Source organism: Antechinus flavipes, chromosome X (assembly GCF_016432865.1).
Source record: "Antechinus flavipes isolate AdamAnt ecotype Samford, QLD, Australia chromosome X, AdamAnt_v2, whole genome shotgun sequence".
NCBI lineage: Eukaryota > Metazoa > Chordata > Mammalia > Dasyuromorphia > Dasyuridae > Antechinus > Antechinus flavipes.
Window position 1 is genome coordinate 51041765 of NC_067404.1, and position 15401 is coordinate 51057165.

Consider the following 15401-nt stretch of genomic DNA (forward strand, 5'->3'; position numbering starts at 1 on the left):
TTTTTGCACTCAGCTCTGCATTGAATTCTTTGAAGAAGTTCTATAAAGAAAGATATAACTCCCTCCAAGTTAAGAAAACACATTTTGGTACTCAGTGATTTCAGTTCAAATTTAGGAATGGATAAGAATAGTGAGAAGTAAATTAGAAAACATGAATTAGGAATAAGTAATGAAAGAGGTCAACTTGTACACTATACAGAAACCTTACATTTTTCCTCCATGAATACTTTTTTTAAAAGAAAAGAATTGGTAAATGACAGACATGATTAACACCCAGTAGCATCACAGAACATGAGTTGTATTATATTTTGACAATCATAGAACTTGAGAATTGGAAGGGGCCTTACCATCACCTGGTAGAGCTCATATGTGAAAGGGGATCTCCACTAAAACACGTTATATAAGTGGTTATCCAGTCTCTTATTGAAGAAAGGAAGCAACTTGTGACAGTCGTTACTGAATCTGTTGTCTATAGACAGATTGATGTCTTGTTAGGGCAGAAGTCAGAAATGATAAACAATTAGAAGAAAGACTAATGAGAAAAAGATTTGAGCATGTTTTTGAAACTAGTCTCAATCCTGACATATTCAAACAAGTTAATGAGAAGTGGATAAAGGATTGAAGAAAAGACATTGACACTGCTTATAATAATGTCAATTATTATACAATTACATATTTCCATGAGACCAAAAATGACTTTAGTCAGCAAACACTTGACTTGCCAAACAGATAGCAGGCAAATATAATACTAGTTTAGAATATAGGAGATGTATATTATGTATTCATCTGTAAAATCTTGGGGGGAACAACATTGAAAGATTATGAACAGTATTACCTTATAAAGCAAAACCCCTTAAAAGAAAGTTTGGCCGAGACACGCCAAGCATTGTAGCTATCACATTTGGTCTCTTAATATCACAGTCTCAGAGGTACTTACAAAGATACAAAAATGGGAAAATTAGCTTGATTGGAGTAGGTGTACATTGAAGAACTGGCAGGAGTGGAGTGGCAACACACTTTCAAGTCATATTTCAAGTATTCCAAGTCATAAAGTATCTAAAGGAGGGGGCCCTTATTAATTAAGAAGAAAAAAGTTAATTGAAAACATTGACTACTATATTTATACCTACTTTTCTATCTATATACAGAAGTTTTTATTAGCATTTTAGTACTGATTTAGTACTAATTAAAATTTATTAGTATAATCAGCCCATGTAGGGAGGCATCCTTGATGAGGATATTAGGGAACTGTCTTATAATTGAAGATGGCCTACATCTGTACATCTTACAAATTGAGAAGGATGTAGAAAGAATACCACTTTGTTATTTGGTAGAGCACAATGCCACTAATAAGGTGTTACCCATCTGATAATCATTCAAGACTTTGAAATATATCACACAGAAAACTGATTCATGGCTTGCTGATCATATATTGAAGTACAAAGTGAGGTGATTGTATTTCCCACTATAATAGAAAAGATTGAATACTGGGTCTAAGTTGATAGATTTCCTACAAAAGGTGAAATTCTACAAATGTCTTTATATTAACCAAAGATTGTTATATCAAGTCTTCGAATGTGAGTCTCTTCTTACTATGTCCAAAACTAACAAGAGTTTGGGCTAATTATGTATATAGGAAAAGCCAAGTGGATGAAGAATGTCTCTTGCCCAGACTCTGACAACCACATTGAATTGGCAACCCCTAGGGCTTTGTCCGTATTTGTATGTGGGACAATGTAAATAGACAATGAGTTAGGTCCAGAATTAACTAGAGGAGAGTGAGGTCCAGAATTAACTAGAGGAGAGTGAGCTGGATTACCCTTCAGGAAATTTCAAAGCTGCTTTTAAAGTATATCACTTTGTCAAATGGATGATGTAAACAAGAGTATATGTATAAGAATGGAAAGATTTCAGTTTGCATCATTTCCGAGAACAATCAAGTCAAATAGATGATAGTGAATATTTGAAGTGTTGTTTTCCTTTTTTTTTTTTTTTTTTGCTGAATAGCTTAATTGTTTAGAATCTTAAGTTAACTGAAGTAATTTATTGATCTGTAGCTGTACCATTTAGAATAATAGAATTGGAAGTGATTTTAGATGTCATTTAATCTATTCCTTTATTCAATGCAGAAATCTTCTATGTGATATATGCCTCTGCTTCAGCACTTCAGTGATGGAGAGCTTCATTATTTTCATTTTATTGTTAGATAGCTCTAGTTGTTAGTGCCCCCTTCCTCCCCCTGTTTTTAACTTAAAAGAAAAATTTTCACTCTTTCAGGGACACAGATTGTACTTTTTTTTTTTTTTAATTTCCATTGTTCTTAAGGGAGCTTTGTGAGAGAGTATGGATCCATCACCACCATTAGGAGAAAAAACTCAAAGTACATAACCATTTCACATGTGAAGGGCAGAACAACAGGTTGTTTTAGTAATAATTCTAAATGAAGTAAGTAACCTTGTTTGGAGAAGCTAGAAGGTTGCAGTAAAAAAAACTACAAGACAATTCATTTTCTTAATCTTTGTTATTTGTCATAGATATTGAGACAAGTTGTTTAGAAGAAAAAAGCAAGAGAGACCATTTTACACAGCTGGTGTTATCCTGTTTGGTAAGTGTGTCCTTTAGAATTTTTTTTCCTTTGCTGAACTTTATTGTATGCTTGATGCTAAAATTTCCAGTCACAAATTGGAGAATTGAGTTTATTAAACACTATTATAGCCCTGTTTTATCATTTCCTTAAAATACTCATAAGTGAGACTGCTTTATAACAAGGTTCTTTTTGTTTGTACTTTTAGTAACACCCATGAATGGTGATGAAGATATATCCACCTGCATACTTGTAGCCAATAAGTTGAATAATGTATAACATGTTTTTAGCATTTTTAGGTATATATGTATTTTCAAACCACCTGGTTTCTAGGTTGTATTAAAACAAGAAGTTTTAGTTAAACTATGTAAGGAGATAATTTTGGAAAATTTCTTTGGACATATTTGGACATCTGTTTTACAAAAATCATTAAATGATATTATTAAAATCTTTTATTATTTTCAATATGTATACTTTTCTTAGCATTTATGAGGAAAGTGACTTGATGAAAATAGATTTGAAATTTGTAGAAAAACAGTTTTTTTTAGCTCCATTGAATGAGAGGAGAAAGTAACAGAAATGATTTAATACAAAAATTGAAAATTGTTTTGCAATAGGCATTACTTAGTTTTGTATTGTTTGTTCATACAGTTGAATACAAAGGTGACATTCCAATACTGGAAACTAGAAATGTGCCCTCCATGTTATAACAGATTTTGACTTAAAAACTTATTAGAATGTTTAGTTAAAATGGATTTCATTTTAGCTAGAATTTCACCCTTACTACTTACAATTTATAGACTGTATATGGCAAAATTTTCCTTTATTTTTTAGAAAACCATAATATATCTCCACCATAGAGAGTTCATACACACTAGATCGCTTTTTTTTTTTTTTTGTCATTGGAGTTAAATTGCTTAAAAGTCAAAATTATATTTCATGATAAACTATGTACATATGGCATTTGATATTTACTTTCTAGAGTTTAAACAGCGCCTTGATATAATATAGAATAAAAATATAAACTTGAAAATTTAGAAAAAAATAGGATTTTTTTTTTAACCACACTTGTTTTATATGTAGTATTTAGTTTCAGACACAATCTTAAAGGAGCGTTTGGATCCAGAAACATTGGAATCTTTAGGGCTTATTAAGCAGTCTCAACAATTCAATCAAAAATCAGTTAAAATCAAGACGAAACTTTTGTAAGTATATGCATGTCATGTTGTATATTATATTAAGTGATGTTTTTAGTTCCTAATTTGTGTATGCTGTTTTTTTTAAAAGACCAGGGTATGTGGCATTTAAAAAAAAATAAAGTAGCTCAGAAGTTAGCTCAGTGATTAAATTTTTCCTCTGATCATATAAAACAATCTAATCACTGAATTAAAGTCATTATATCATTTTTCATATTTGTAACTGTAAGGTGATTTCCTAAATTACAAAAGAAAGATATTTTTTCCTGTCCTCTACCTTCTGTTATATTTTGAATTTCAATATGCTTTCATCATTATATAAGAAAAGTTAATATCTTTCTTGAAAAACCAGTCTTTTATTTTTTTTAATCCCTTCTTTATGAAAATCTTACCCAATGCTAACTCTTACCTAAGTGCTACAACTTTTTGAGATGCCATAATCCAACAAGCAAAAATACATTATGGACATACAAATATTTGCTTAACTTGGTTTTATTTACTTAACTATGTTTTATCTACTTTCAGTTATAAGCAGCAAAAATTCAATCTCTTAAGAGAAGAGAACGAAGGTTATGCAAAACTGATTGCAGAATTGGGACAGGATTTGTCTGGAAGTATGACTAGTGACTTAATCTTAGAAAATATCAAATCTTTAATAGGTAAGACATATGTAACATTTTATATATACATTCTGAAAACTTTTTTAAAAAATTGTCAATGATTATTCATAGAAAACAGGCCATAAGTGTATTTCTTTCTTTCTTTCTTTCTTTCTTTTTTTTTTTTTTTTTTAAACCTTTACTATTAGAAAGGAGTCTGGTTTAGTAGTTGGTTCTGAACCTGGGTTCAGGTTCTTTTTCATTCTCCGAAACATAACTGTGACCAGACAAGTTCTTAATTTCTCTGAGCCTTAGTGTTTTTGATGTATAAAATGAGGATAATAACTTGTAATTATTTTAATGCCTTAATATATAATAATACCTTACAGGATTATTATGAGGCTCAAAGGAGAGACTATATGAAATGAATTTGCTGTCTTTTCTTTCAACTTTGAAGGGTAGCCATTTTGTTTTAATCACACACTTGCATAAAATACCATTGCTTGGTTCTGTTCTGTTAAGAATTTAATTTTACCCTTTGTTACTATTTTTGCTTTTTTGCTTTAACTAATTCCTTGCCTCCTAATGGTTCATCAGTCTAATGTTAATAGATATTACAGTGATAAGGCTTGTTTTTCTTAAGTGATCATATTGTCTCTGGTATTGATAACCTCACTCACTGTCTTCTCTATTAGCAATAGACGAGGTTAGATATTATGGAAGCTCTCTAATATGGCACACAAAAGGTCTTATATTTACATAAACTGATACTTGGGCAGGGCAAAGAGCATTTCTCAGACTTAGATGCACTATGTACTCTTAACAGTTGCCAATAGATAAGCTTTTTCAGGAAAACAAGCATATGGATACTTGCTAAGTAACTGGGTTTCCCATCTATAAGAAATGGCTTAAAGTTTAAAAATTTTCTAAACCTCTCTTTTGGTTTCTTTGTCACCTTGTATGTTAGTTATTGATCTTGAGTTACTGGATTTAATTCTAAACCTTTATTTCTTGTGGAAATTATATAATTTCATTCAGATGAAAAAATGTGTACAGCTCTTATGCCAAAACACTTGATCTTGCGTTCTTCTGGAAATGAAAGGATAATTAATAGCATAGATAAAGCAATTTCGGAAGAGTTAATAGTATTAATAGAGGAAAATTACATTCATATTTTGAATATACATTTGTATTTCAAGTATAAACTGTATTAGAGATAGTAATCTATCATAATTCTTAAAGCATTTAAGAAGTATAACTTGTTTTATTCTTGTTAATCTGCTTTTTTTACACAGTTGTGTGTGTATCTTTATATTTATCTCAAAGGAGGCTACTTTCTACTTCTGAAAAATTAACTGACTACTTTTACATTGTCTGATTTTGAACTAGTAATTTACTCATGCTGTTTTCAGAAATTTAACCTGATATTTCACAGAAGAAGGATAAAGGAAGTGTAGAGGGCTTATTTCTGTATGAACTATTCTGTATTACCTGTATGTCTCTGCTTTTGACTTATTGGTGGGGACTTATCTGAGAATTTTTTCCCTTTAGTCATTTAAGAAGTAGATATTTTTAGAGAACCATTCTACTTTGTTAAAGAAAACTCACAATTAACAATGAGATTGTAATGTTATAACAAAATAAGGATAATGTTAATTTTGAAACCCCAATTTTCTTGTATTGTGGTACAGAATTGACTTTTCTAACAACTGAAGGAGTGGCATTTAGATGACTTTTCAAAGTAACTTTTCAAGATAAATTTTATTTTTAGCCTTCCTTTGAGAATTAGTATAGAGCAGCACTCCATCCTCACTTTCTGTCTATTATTCTGTATGTTTTAAGTTGTTTCTGAAAGTCACTGCTTTACAAGAAATAATACTCATTTAATTTTGAATTGTTGACTTTATTATATTTATTATAGGATGCTTTAATCTGGACCCGAACAGAGTCCTGGATGTCATTTTAGAAGTTTATGAATGCAGACCAGAATATGATGAGTTTTTTGTACCTTTAATAGAATCCTATATGTGTATGTGTGAGCCTCAAACGCTGTGTCATATTCTAGGATTCAAATTCAAGTTTTATCAGGTATTATTTATATATATATCTATATATCTATATCTTAAAATATCACTTATTTATATATGTGGTTAATCTTTGATTTAAATTTTCTCTTTATCAATGGCATTGAATTGACATTGTTTTAATATAATAAGTCTTACTTTATCAAACTGTTGGTTTTATTCTTTTGGCCTACTGAAAACCTTTAATTTGCAGATGAAGGACCCAGTGGACTGCTGATTATTTCACTTTAGTAAAAGTCATTCTTTCCTTGGGGCCTCCTAGAAGGCAAAAGAAGTGCAGATTCATTTGTTCCTCTCTCTTTCCACCCTTTTCCACCAGTATCCCTAATGAGAGAAGGTAGAGATTTCTGAGAAAGGATTGGGAGTATAGGAAGGGAACAACAAGATACAAAAACAATTCTTTGGAGAGAGGGGAGATAGGCCAAAGAAGAGTAGCTATCAGGGGAATCTACTCTCTTCCCTGATCTTCTCAAGAGACAAAAGATATAAATATTTTAGAGTAAGATAGGCCCCAGGACTTTTTTGGATATGGAGATAGGAAGATTATAGTGCTGTAATATCCTGATGCCCTTGATTATGTTCTCCAATAGAACTTCAGCATTATTTTAAATTTTTATTGGAATTTTACCATTTAAATCTATATTTGTATTAATATCTCCATTAAAAATGCTAGTTCCTTAATCTACCCTTGAACTAGATCTTTTTGATCTAGTTTATTCTTATTGAGTCATAGCAGTACTATTAGTAGCTGACTTGATATAGTACTTGAAGTTTTGTAGTTTTTAATTTAGACTTCTTTAGCTTCTCATTTCTATTAGATCTATAGATACTACAGGTAGACTAAAGAGTGCAATTTATTTGCTTTTTAGTGGTTCTTTTGTTAAATGGCATTCCTTATTTTTTTCTTAGGAACCAAATGGAGAGACGCCAGCATCTTTATATAGAGTAGCAGCAATACTTCTGCAGTATGATCTTATTGATTTAGACGATCTTTATGTTCATGTAAGTTATTTAGACCCAAGAGAAAAGAGTATTGTCAGCCCCTTATGCAGTTGGGAAGTAGAAAGGACTCATGTAGCACTGACTCAGTTGTTGAGGGGGAAGGGAGAGAAGCACAGTACTTGTTTGCATTTGACCTGTTAGTCCTCATAAATTACTTGTGTTTACAAGTTAAAAGTTTGAGTGTGTGCAGTGATGACTGAACTCAGTAATACAGTACATTTAAGCTAGAACCCCATAGATTGTCCTTAGACCAAGGCTCCTTTTTTGTCACTTGGGAATATTCTAGACCAAGACTCCTTTTTTGTCACTTGGGAATATTTTTTCCCTTTTCACTATGATAATATTTTTAGGCACTCATTTGGAATGGGAGCTGCATCATTATATCCTCTGTGAATGTAAATGCTAAATCTGTGATTTAAACTAGGGGGTGGTTGCTTTGGGAGGCCCATGGTTTAGGAACTTAACTTGGCACACTGGGATTTCTGAGTAAATTTTCTTGGGCTTTAGATTATGATAAAGTGTCCTCTCACTTAAAACTCAGCATGTCTAGAATAAAACTAATATTCACTGCCTCCAAGTAGCCTTCACCTCTCAACTTTGCTGTCTCTGTCACTAATAAACCGATTCTTCCACTTTTTCAGGTTCTTAATGTTCAAGACAAAAGCTTATTTTAGAATCTTTTAAACTGACGGATAAGCCATTTAAAACTCAGAATTACTAAATTCTTTTAAATTAGTTCAAAATAAGTCACTATAATCCTTTAGGAGCAATAAAGGAGAATCAGTAAGAAAACCTATTAGCAGGGAAATAGAAAACTGTGGGCATCAGTATAGGTGGGGCTTCTAATTTTGAATGCATCATGTGTTCATGAAGTCCTACAGTCATAGATTTAAAGCTATTAGCTTCCTTAGAAGTCATCTACTCAACCTTTCTCATTTTATAAAAGAGGAAATTAGAGGGGTTTACATGATTATGGTGTCATGCCTAGGAAATCACTTTTTGAGCTCTCACATGTAATGATTATGAATCCAGTGCTCTTTACTCTGTCTCTTTACACTTCCTCACTCTATCTTCATTTTATAGATAAGGAAACTGATACTTAGAGAGAGCAAGTGACTTGCCCAGGGTTACATAGCTAGTAAGGGTTGGAGGTAGGGTTTGAACCCGATTCTCTCCTGATTCCAAGACCAGCATTCTTAATACAGTACTATGCTGCCTCTTGAACTTTTGGAGAAATTTTTCAAAGCTCTTGAGAATTCATTTCTGGCTTTTTGATGAAATGGGCAGGTAGTTGGGATTATCCCTTTTACATAATTTTAACTCTTATTTGTATAGCTTCTTCCAGTGGATAATACCATTCTTGATGAGCACAAACAAGAAATTGTGGAAGCCAAGCAAATTGTTAGAAAACTTACCATGGTTGTCTTGTCCTCTGAAAAGATGGACGAGAGAGACAAAGAAAAGGAAAAAGAGGAGGAGAAAACAGATAAGGTACTTAAAATATACTAGTAGAATTGAACACTGCACTTTATTTCTAAACCAAGAAGAATTCTCATGAATGGAATCAATTTATGGGCTTATAATTTCATAAGCATTCTTGCTGCCAATTAAACCCTATGTTTTGGGGGATATTTTGCTAACTTTGAAAATTGACTATCTTTTAAATCTGTTGGGCAGCTTTCCAAAAAAAAGGCTGATCATTTTTTTTTTCTATAAGAAAGTTTACAAAGTAGTATTTTTCAAGGACCCTTTAAATGAAACTCAAGGGTTTTTAGAGGTTTTTATGACAGATGTATACTAAGATAAATGGTGCTAAATTAGTTTAATTCAAATCTACAAGTTATTTTAAAATCAGATGATAAATGTTTTATATCTTCCACAGATAATAAAGAGAATTGTCATATGGTAAAATCTCCATTTAAATGTAATCAAACTAACCAGAATTGTTTTTTGGCGATCTCTTTATTAAGATTGGGGCAAATTACAATGCAAATCCTGATATTGGAGATTTATTTAAGAAAACAGCAAAACTTCAGCATTGGGCTGGATAGGACCAGCTTTCTTTAATGAAGTACAATGGTAATAAATTTCACAATGTTGACCTGGAGATAATGCAGAATCCTCAATTATCTAAAAAAAATCATGTTCTTAAGGCAGGAAAATATGCAAATTAGGTTTTTAACCAAAAATATATTTAGGTTACCGATTCATTTCATAGGAACATTATTTCCCTGAATATTGTGATTGGCTGTTTAATATATTTTCCTTTTTGAGGAACTGTACAGATCATATTTTGTGGGCTAAATTATTTAATCAAGAAAATATTTTAATTATAGATTAATCGAAGGCTTTAGCATCAACATAATCACCTCATTATTAATTATTATTGTTAAATATTAATTACCTGGTACCATTTTTGCCATTTTTAAAATAGCCAAAAAACTTAATGATACTTTTGTGAAAATGTTTTTTAAAAAGTTATTTTTGTTTTTAATGTTTCTAAATCAATTACAGTTTCTCTTTTTAAAAAAGCTAGCTTATGTTCCATGCATGAAAATGGTTAGTAATTTTAATAGAGAAAGTATTTAAATTTTTTGTTTTGTGTGTTTGTTTTGTAGCCACCTGACAACCAGAAACTTGGCTTATTGGAAGCTCTGTTAAAGATTAGTGATTGGCAACATGCACAAAACATTATGGATCAGATGCCCCCATTCTATGCTTCTTCTCACAGGCCGATAGCCATTGCTCTTTGCCAGCTTATTCATGTAACTGTTGACCCCCTTTACCGAAGGTATGTTGTTTTGTGACTTATTAATCATTGAAGTCCTTTGCAATGGTTAAAGATGTTATTTATGTTTTGTCAGATTTGTATTTTATGTTAACTAATGATTAAGTGAAAAATGCATCGTGTATAATCTTGATTAAAAACAATTATTATGTTCAAATGTTTTTTCTCTTCCCATCTAAACTGGGATTAGCACACATATATGTCAAGAAATTTAAGTCATAGGGATGTCTGGATCTTAGATCTTTGAGGAGTTATGAAAACTTGTTTCTCTTCCTTTTTTCTCCTCAATGAGTCTGGTGTCATCTCCCTCAGTCTCCTGTTAAGCAGCTCTGCTTGAACTCCATGATATGCAAGCTGCTGTTTTCATCATTGCCATCTCAACCTCTACCTTTTCCCAGTTATTTTGATCAGCTCAGGAGTACTCCAATTCTGTGGGACTGCTTAGGAGCAGCAGCAGTGTCATCTTTGGCAATAGCCTCAGAATTTGTATTAGCAACTTCAGCTTTGGGATCCCATAAGAAGTTCAACTGCTGAAGAGGAAAACATTCTGGACTTAGGGTTCTGTCACAAGTTAAATGTGAAATTTGAACCCCTTTCTTTGTATTTCTTCAATAATTAGTATAGAAAGCATCTGGATTGAAAAGGGTTAACATTGATTAACCCTTTCTGTTTCAGTTTTCTGTGCCATTGATGCCTATCCCTTCTCTATCCATTTATTTATTTATTTATTTTTTGGGGGGATTTGTCATGTTTTTTCACTGTACATAGATCTTTGGTTTATTAGTCTTAAAAAATGACAATGCATTTTATATAAATGTATAACATAGAAAATATAGAGTAACTTAATGATGTAAAACAAGCATTAAATTGAAATTTTAAAGTGGTGTAGTTACCATCTATGGCATAAAAATTGTTTTATTTCTTTGCTTTTTATAGAGTTGGAGTACCTAAAGGTGCTAAAGGATCAACTGTTGCTCTGTCACAAAACCAGCGAGCGCCAAAACAGGCAGAGAGTTTTGAAGATATGAGAAAAGAAGTATTCAATATGCTCTGTCATCTTGGCCCTCACCTTTCTCACGATCCCATTTTATTTGCAAAAGTGGTACGCTTGGGGAAAGCTTTTATGAAAGAGGTTAGTAATCATTCTTTTCTAAGAAAACCATTTCTTTTGTGGTAATTTCTGTTCTTAGATTGTATGTGGAAATATCTTAAAAAAAAAAAAAAAAACACAACCAAAAAAACAAACTATCATTTCTTTGCAATATAACTTGTATCCCCACCACTATAATGAAATTATTCTTTTAAAGGCCCTTGGTGATAGTGATATCAGTCAACAATTGCACTGTTTTTCTCAAATCTTTATCTTCTATAACCTATGATCCATTTGACATGGTTAACTACTTGACTTGATATTTTCTAATCTTTTTCACTTCTTAGCTTTTATAATAATGTACTCTGTTCTTCTGTGAACTTCAGTTACGCTTTTTCCTTAAGTTTTTACCCATCCTTAGGCTCTGTTATAACTGACTTTAGATTTTTCTATCCCTTAGTGATTCCTTTTTTGATTTTGTAAACTACCTCTATACAGATAAATTAGTCTGACCTCCAAAGCTCCACGTTGCTAACTGCCTATTAGATATTTTTATTTATACTCTTAAAGTATCCAACAATGAACTCCTTGATTCCCTTGAAATCTCCCTTTCATCTTAAACTTCCTTCTGTTTTTTTAATCATCCTTTCATTTGCTTAGACATTTTTAGTCATCATCCTTCTTTGCTTATAGAATCTTTAATTTCAATAATTAGAACCAGATCTGAAAAATGTCCCATGCTTTAAAATGTGATCCAATAAACCTTATTATAAATTAGCTTGATAAACCCATAACTATATTCCCTAAATAGTGATAGGTGATTCATTTTATTCAACAAGGAAGATGAAAGGAGGGTAGGGGGGGGGAGAAGATAGTACCTGTACTGTGGCATGCTGATAAATTCCTAAGAGAGTCAGAAATACAGCGAGGAGTAAATGAAGAATGGTTGGCCTGTGCCTGTCTTTAGAATGGTGACCCTGAAAAGAGTTCACCAATAGGAGAAAGGGATGGTGTAATGGAGGAGGAGTATTCTAGGGTTGACAGAACCCTGATCTTGGAGGGAAGTTCCAGGGTGTGAAGGCAGCTGATTGTTTTAAGTCTTTAGAGTCAGAAACACATCTGGGAGAGGAAAGCATGGCTAGCCTGGACTCATTCTGGAAATGAAAGGTACTCGTAAACTTTCTGTAGTAATCCCTTAGTTCTTAGAAGTGTAATTCATGTTTTTTTTTTAGTGTGATGGGAAAGCTCCAAATTCTACTTTTTCTTTGGCTTGTCATCATTCCTTAAAATATGTATCACAGAAATAGCATTGTAAATACAATTTTGTTCTATGAAAGGTGAATGCCTAAACAGTTCCTACCCACTCTTAGAACATCTAATATTAATGCCAGAATTTAGAAATTAACTACATATCCTAACTTCAGAAAACTTCAGTTTAAGTTGGTCAAAATACATGATCATTTGTCATTATTTTCTTGGCCAAAATGCTCTGGGCTTGACTTGGTCTTGTTTTAAACCAAGAAATTTGTATGTTGTTAGTTTTGTACATTTAGGAGTTAAGATTTAGAGTAGTGTTCTCATCAAAATGGGGTTTGGGGGTTTTTAACCTCCTTTCAGGGAGTTTGAAAGATCAAATTATTTTCATCATCATACTAAGATGTTTTAATTTCTAATAGGTAAATATTCTAAATAGGTAAAGATAATCAATATAAATAGGTAAAGGTAATATAAGCAAAAACTGTTTGAAGAGAGGGCATCTTCAAAGTGTAAAGGAGTCCTGAGACCACTATTGCTGGTTTAGTCTATAGTGTATAAAATAAAAACTTTACCCTGATCCCTTGTTCCCATTTGCCTAAATCAAATATCCCCTCCCCTTCCCTCAAGGTATGATTCTAAAGCTATTCACTATTTCTACTGTGCCTGTTCCCACAGACAAGATGTAAAATTTTTTCTTTCCCATTCCTACTGTCTTCTGTCCATATTTCCTCCCATGGACTCTGAAATTCCCTTATCTGATCTCATAATCGTTAAATAGTAAGTTTTTTTATTTTTTAAAATATAGTAATACATTTTGGTATAATTTGTTTTCTTTGTAATCCCATGCATTTTTACATTCAGTAGGCTTTACCAGGTAGTCCAGAATAATGGGATGGGGGGGAGAAATAGGGGAGGAAAGGAAGAAAAGCACCTCTGCTCTAAGAAATATCCATTTTTCCCAAGTTTCAATAGGGTTTAAATTTGCTGAATTTCTAGGCCGTTGAAGCATACTTAGTTACCCCTTCTCTAGGAAGAGTTTTTTAAGCTTTTGGCACGTATAGCATGATGCCAAGTTGTAGTATAGTGTTTGCATGATCAGTTCTCTCAAATAAGTGTTAGTTATTGCTTTTTAGTCTGAATTAGGCTGCCTTTCTTCATTTACATTATTATAGTAGTAGTGTATTTTTTTTTTTCCCTATTGGTTCAGTTTTCTTGCTGAGTCAGGTCATACATCTTACTGTGTTTCTTTGATGTTTACATTTTCTTATAATACAATGGCATAGGCCACAGTTTTGTTTAGCCATTTTTTTTCAGTGGACACTTAGTTTCTTTCTAGTTTTTTTCCATCCATTTTTTCCCCTTTTAGGATTCTTATAGTTAGTGGTACAGTTTCCTTATATTTGGTTTCTGTCATTCAATGTTAATGTGATTATCATACTTGCTCCCTCCTTTTTCCTTTCATTTTTTTTTTTTGGAGGAAAATAACATTAAAATCAACTTAGGATATTATGGCATTGAATTATTGTGCTAGCTAAAACTTGCCCTTAAATTTTGATTAAAATAGTTTTAATAAATCTAAAGTTTAGAAATGTGAAGTTTGAAATGTTTTTACTTTTTAAATGGGGTATTTGAAGTAGAATATTAACTTAAGAATCCATAGATGAGGCAAATAAGTAAAAAGATGAAACATCTAGCCTAATTTCATTGCTTCCTGGGAGTTGTTAATGATGTTGTTATTATTTCTGATTTAGGAATTTCTAATTGAAAAAAATTCTAATTGAAAAAAGATGGAAGGAAGTATATTTCAGGGTGTTAGCTAACTTAATATACTATTTAAAGGAAGAACTTATAGCATAGTTGATAGAAAATAATTTACACTTAGTTTTAACTTTTTTGTGTGTGTTTTTAGTTTCAGGTTGATGGAAACAAACCAGAAGAAAAAGAGAGAATGGTAAGAGTGTAGGAAAACTAATGACATCTAACATTTTTGACTAGAGAAAATTTTTATTGTGAGCCAGACGTAGCAAAGTGCTTTATAATATTCTAATTTCAACTACTTATCAAATATTTTTGGAATAGCCTACAAACTGAGTTTTTTAAAGATTAACATCCTCATATTCTGTGAGGTTGAGAAGGGCAGAGTTATACAATGTCATTTCTTTTGTTAAAAAAAAATCATACTTTGTCTAAGTTAAGTGGGAGAATGGAGAAAAATGATCAGTGAATTGAATGGTTAAGAGAAGGAGATGTTGGAATGCTCTAAAAAAAAAAGAAAGAGAGCCAACTTGACAAAGGGTTAATGATGAAGGTTGTATTATCACTTAGCAAATTTGAGAGTTATAATTTCCCTAATTTCTATGTAAATCATTTCTGAAGAGATCTGGATGAGATAATTTAAAATTCATTGGTGACAGATTTTTATTTGTAAGACAAATGATTTTTTTTTTTTTTTGGTCTTAACTTTTTGGGCATCCAAGAATGAGAAGTCTGAAATTTCAGTAAATCATCCCTAGGTGGCACTTTTGTAGCTTTGGTAGTCATAACTTGTCTTGCCCATATCTCCAAGCAGGAGACGAGTAGAAAACGAAGTCTTTATATTTACGTATGAAAATAAACTCTTTATTACCAAAACATTTTGTAACTTAAAAATCTAATTTCCAAGAAAGATTATGTTTTTCCATTGTTCAGTCATTTTTCAGTTCAACTCCCCAATAGAGATTTTCTTGGCCAAGACACTAGCTATAATTTATCATTTTCTTTTCCATCTCATTTTACAGATTAGGAAACTGAGGCAAACAAGG

The 15401-nt window shown here is 31.9% G+C and overlaps 1 protein-coding gene across 7 annotated transcripts in view; it reads left to right on the top strand.

Moving 5' to 3' along the window:
- THOC2 (THO complex subunit 2) overlaps window positions 1-15401 on the top strand; it is an 83368-nt gene that overhangs the window by 18742 nt on the left and 49225 nt on the right. For 6 of the 7 annotated variants that reach the window (XM_051968612.1, XM_051968614.1, XM_051968613.1 and 3 more), the window contains exons 5-13: window positions 2535-2605; window positions 3668-3789; window positions 4306-4439; window positions 6301-6467; window positions 7373-7465; window positions 8801-8956; window positions 10084-10256; window positions 11190-11385; window positions 14510-14551. In XM_051968612.1, coding sequence (XP_051824572.1) covers window positions 2535-2605; window positions 3668-3789; window positions 4306-4439; window positions 6301-6467; window positions 7373-7465; window positions 8801-8956; window positions 10084-10256; window positions 11190-11385; window positions 14510-14551 — 1154 coding nt within the window. The remainder of the gene's footprint in view (window positions 1-2534; window positions 2606-3667; window positions 3790-4305; window positions 4440-6300; window positions 6468-7372; window positions 7466-8800; window positions 8957-10083; window positions 10257-11189; window positions 11386-14509; window positions 14552-15401) is intronic. The other variant, XM_051968617.1, reaches the window with a different exon arrangement.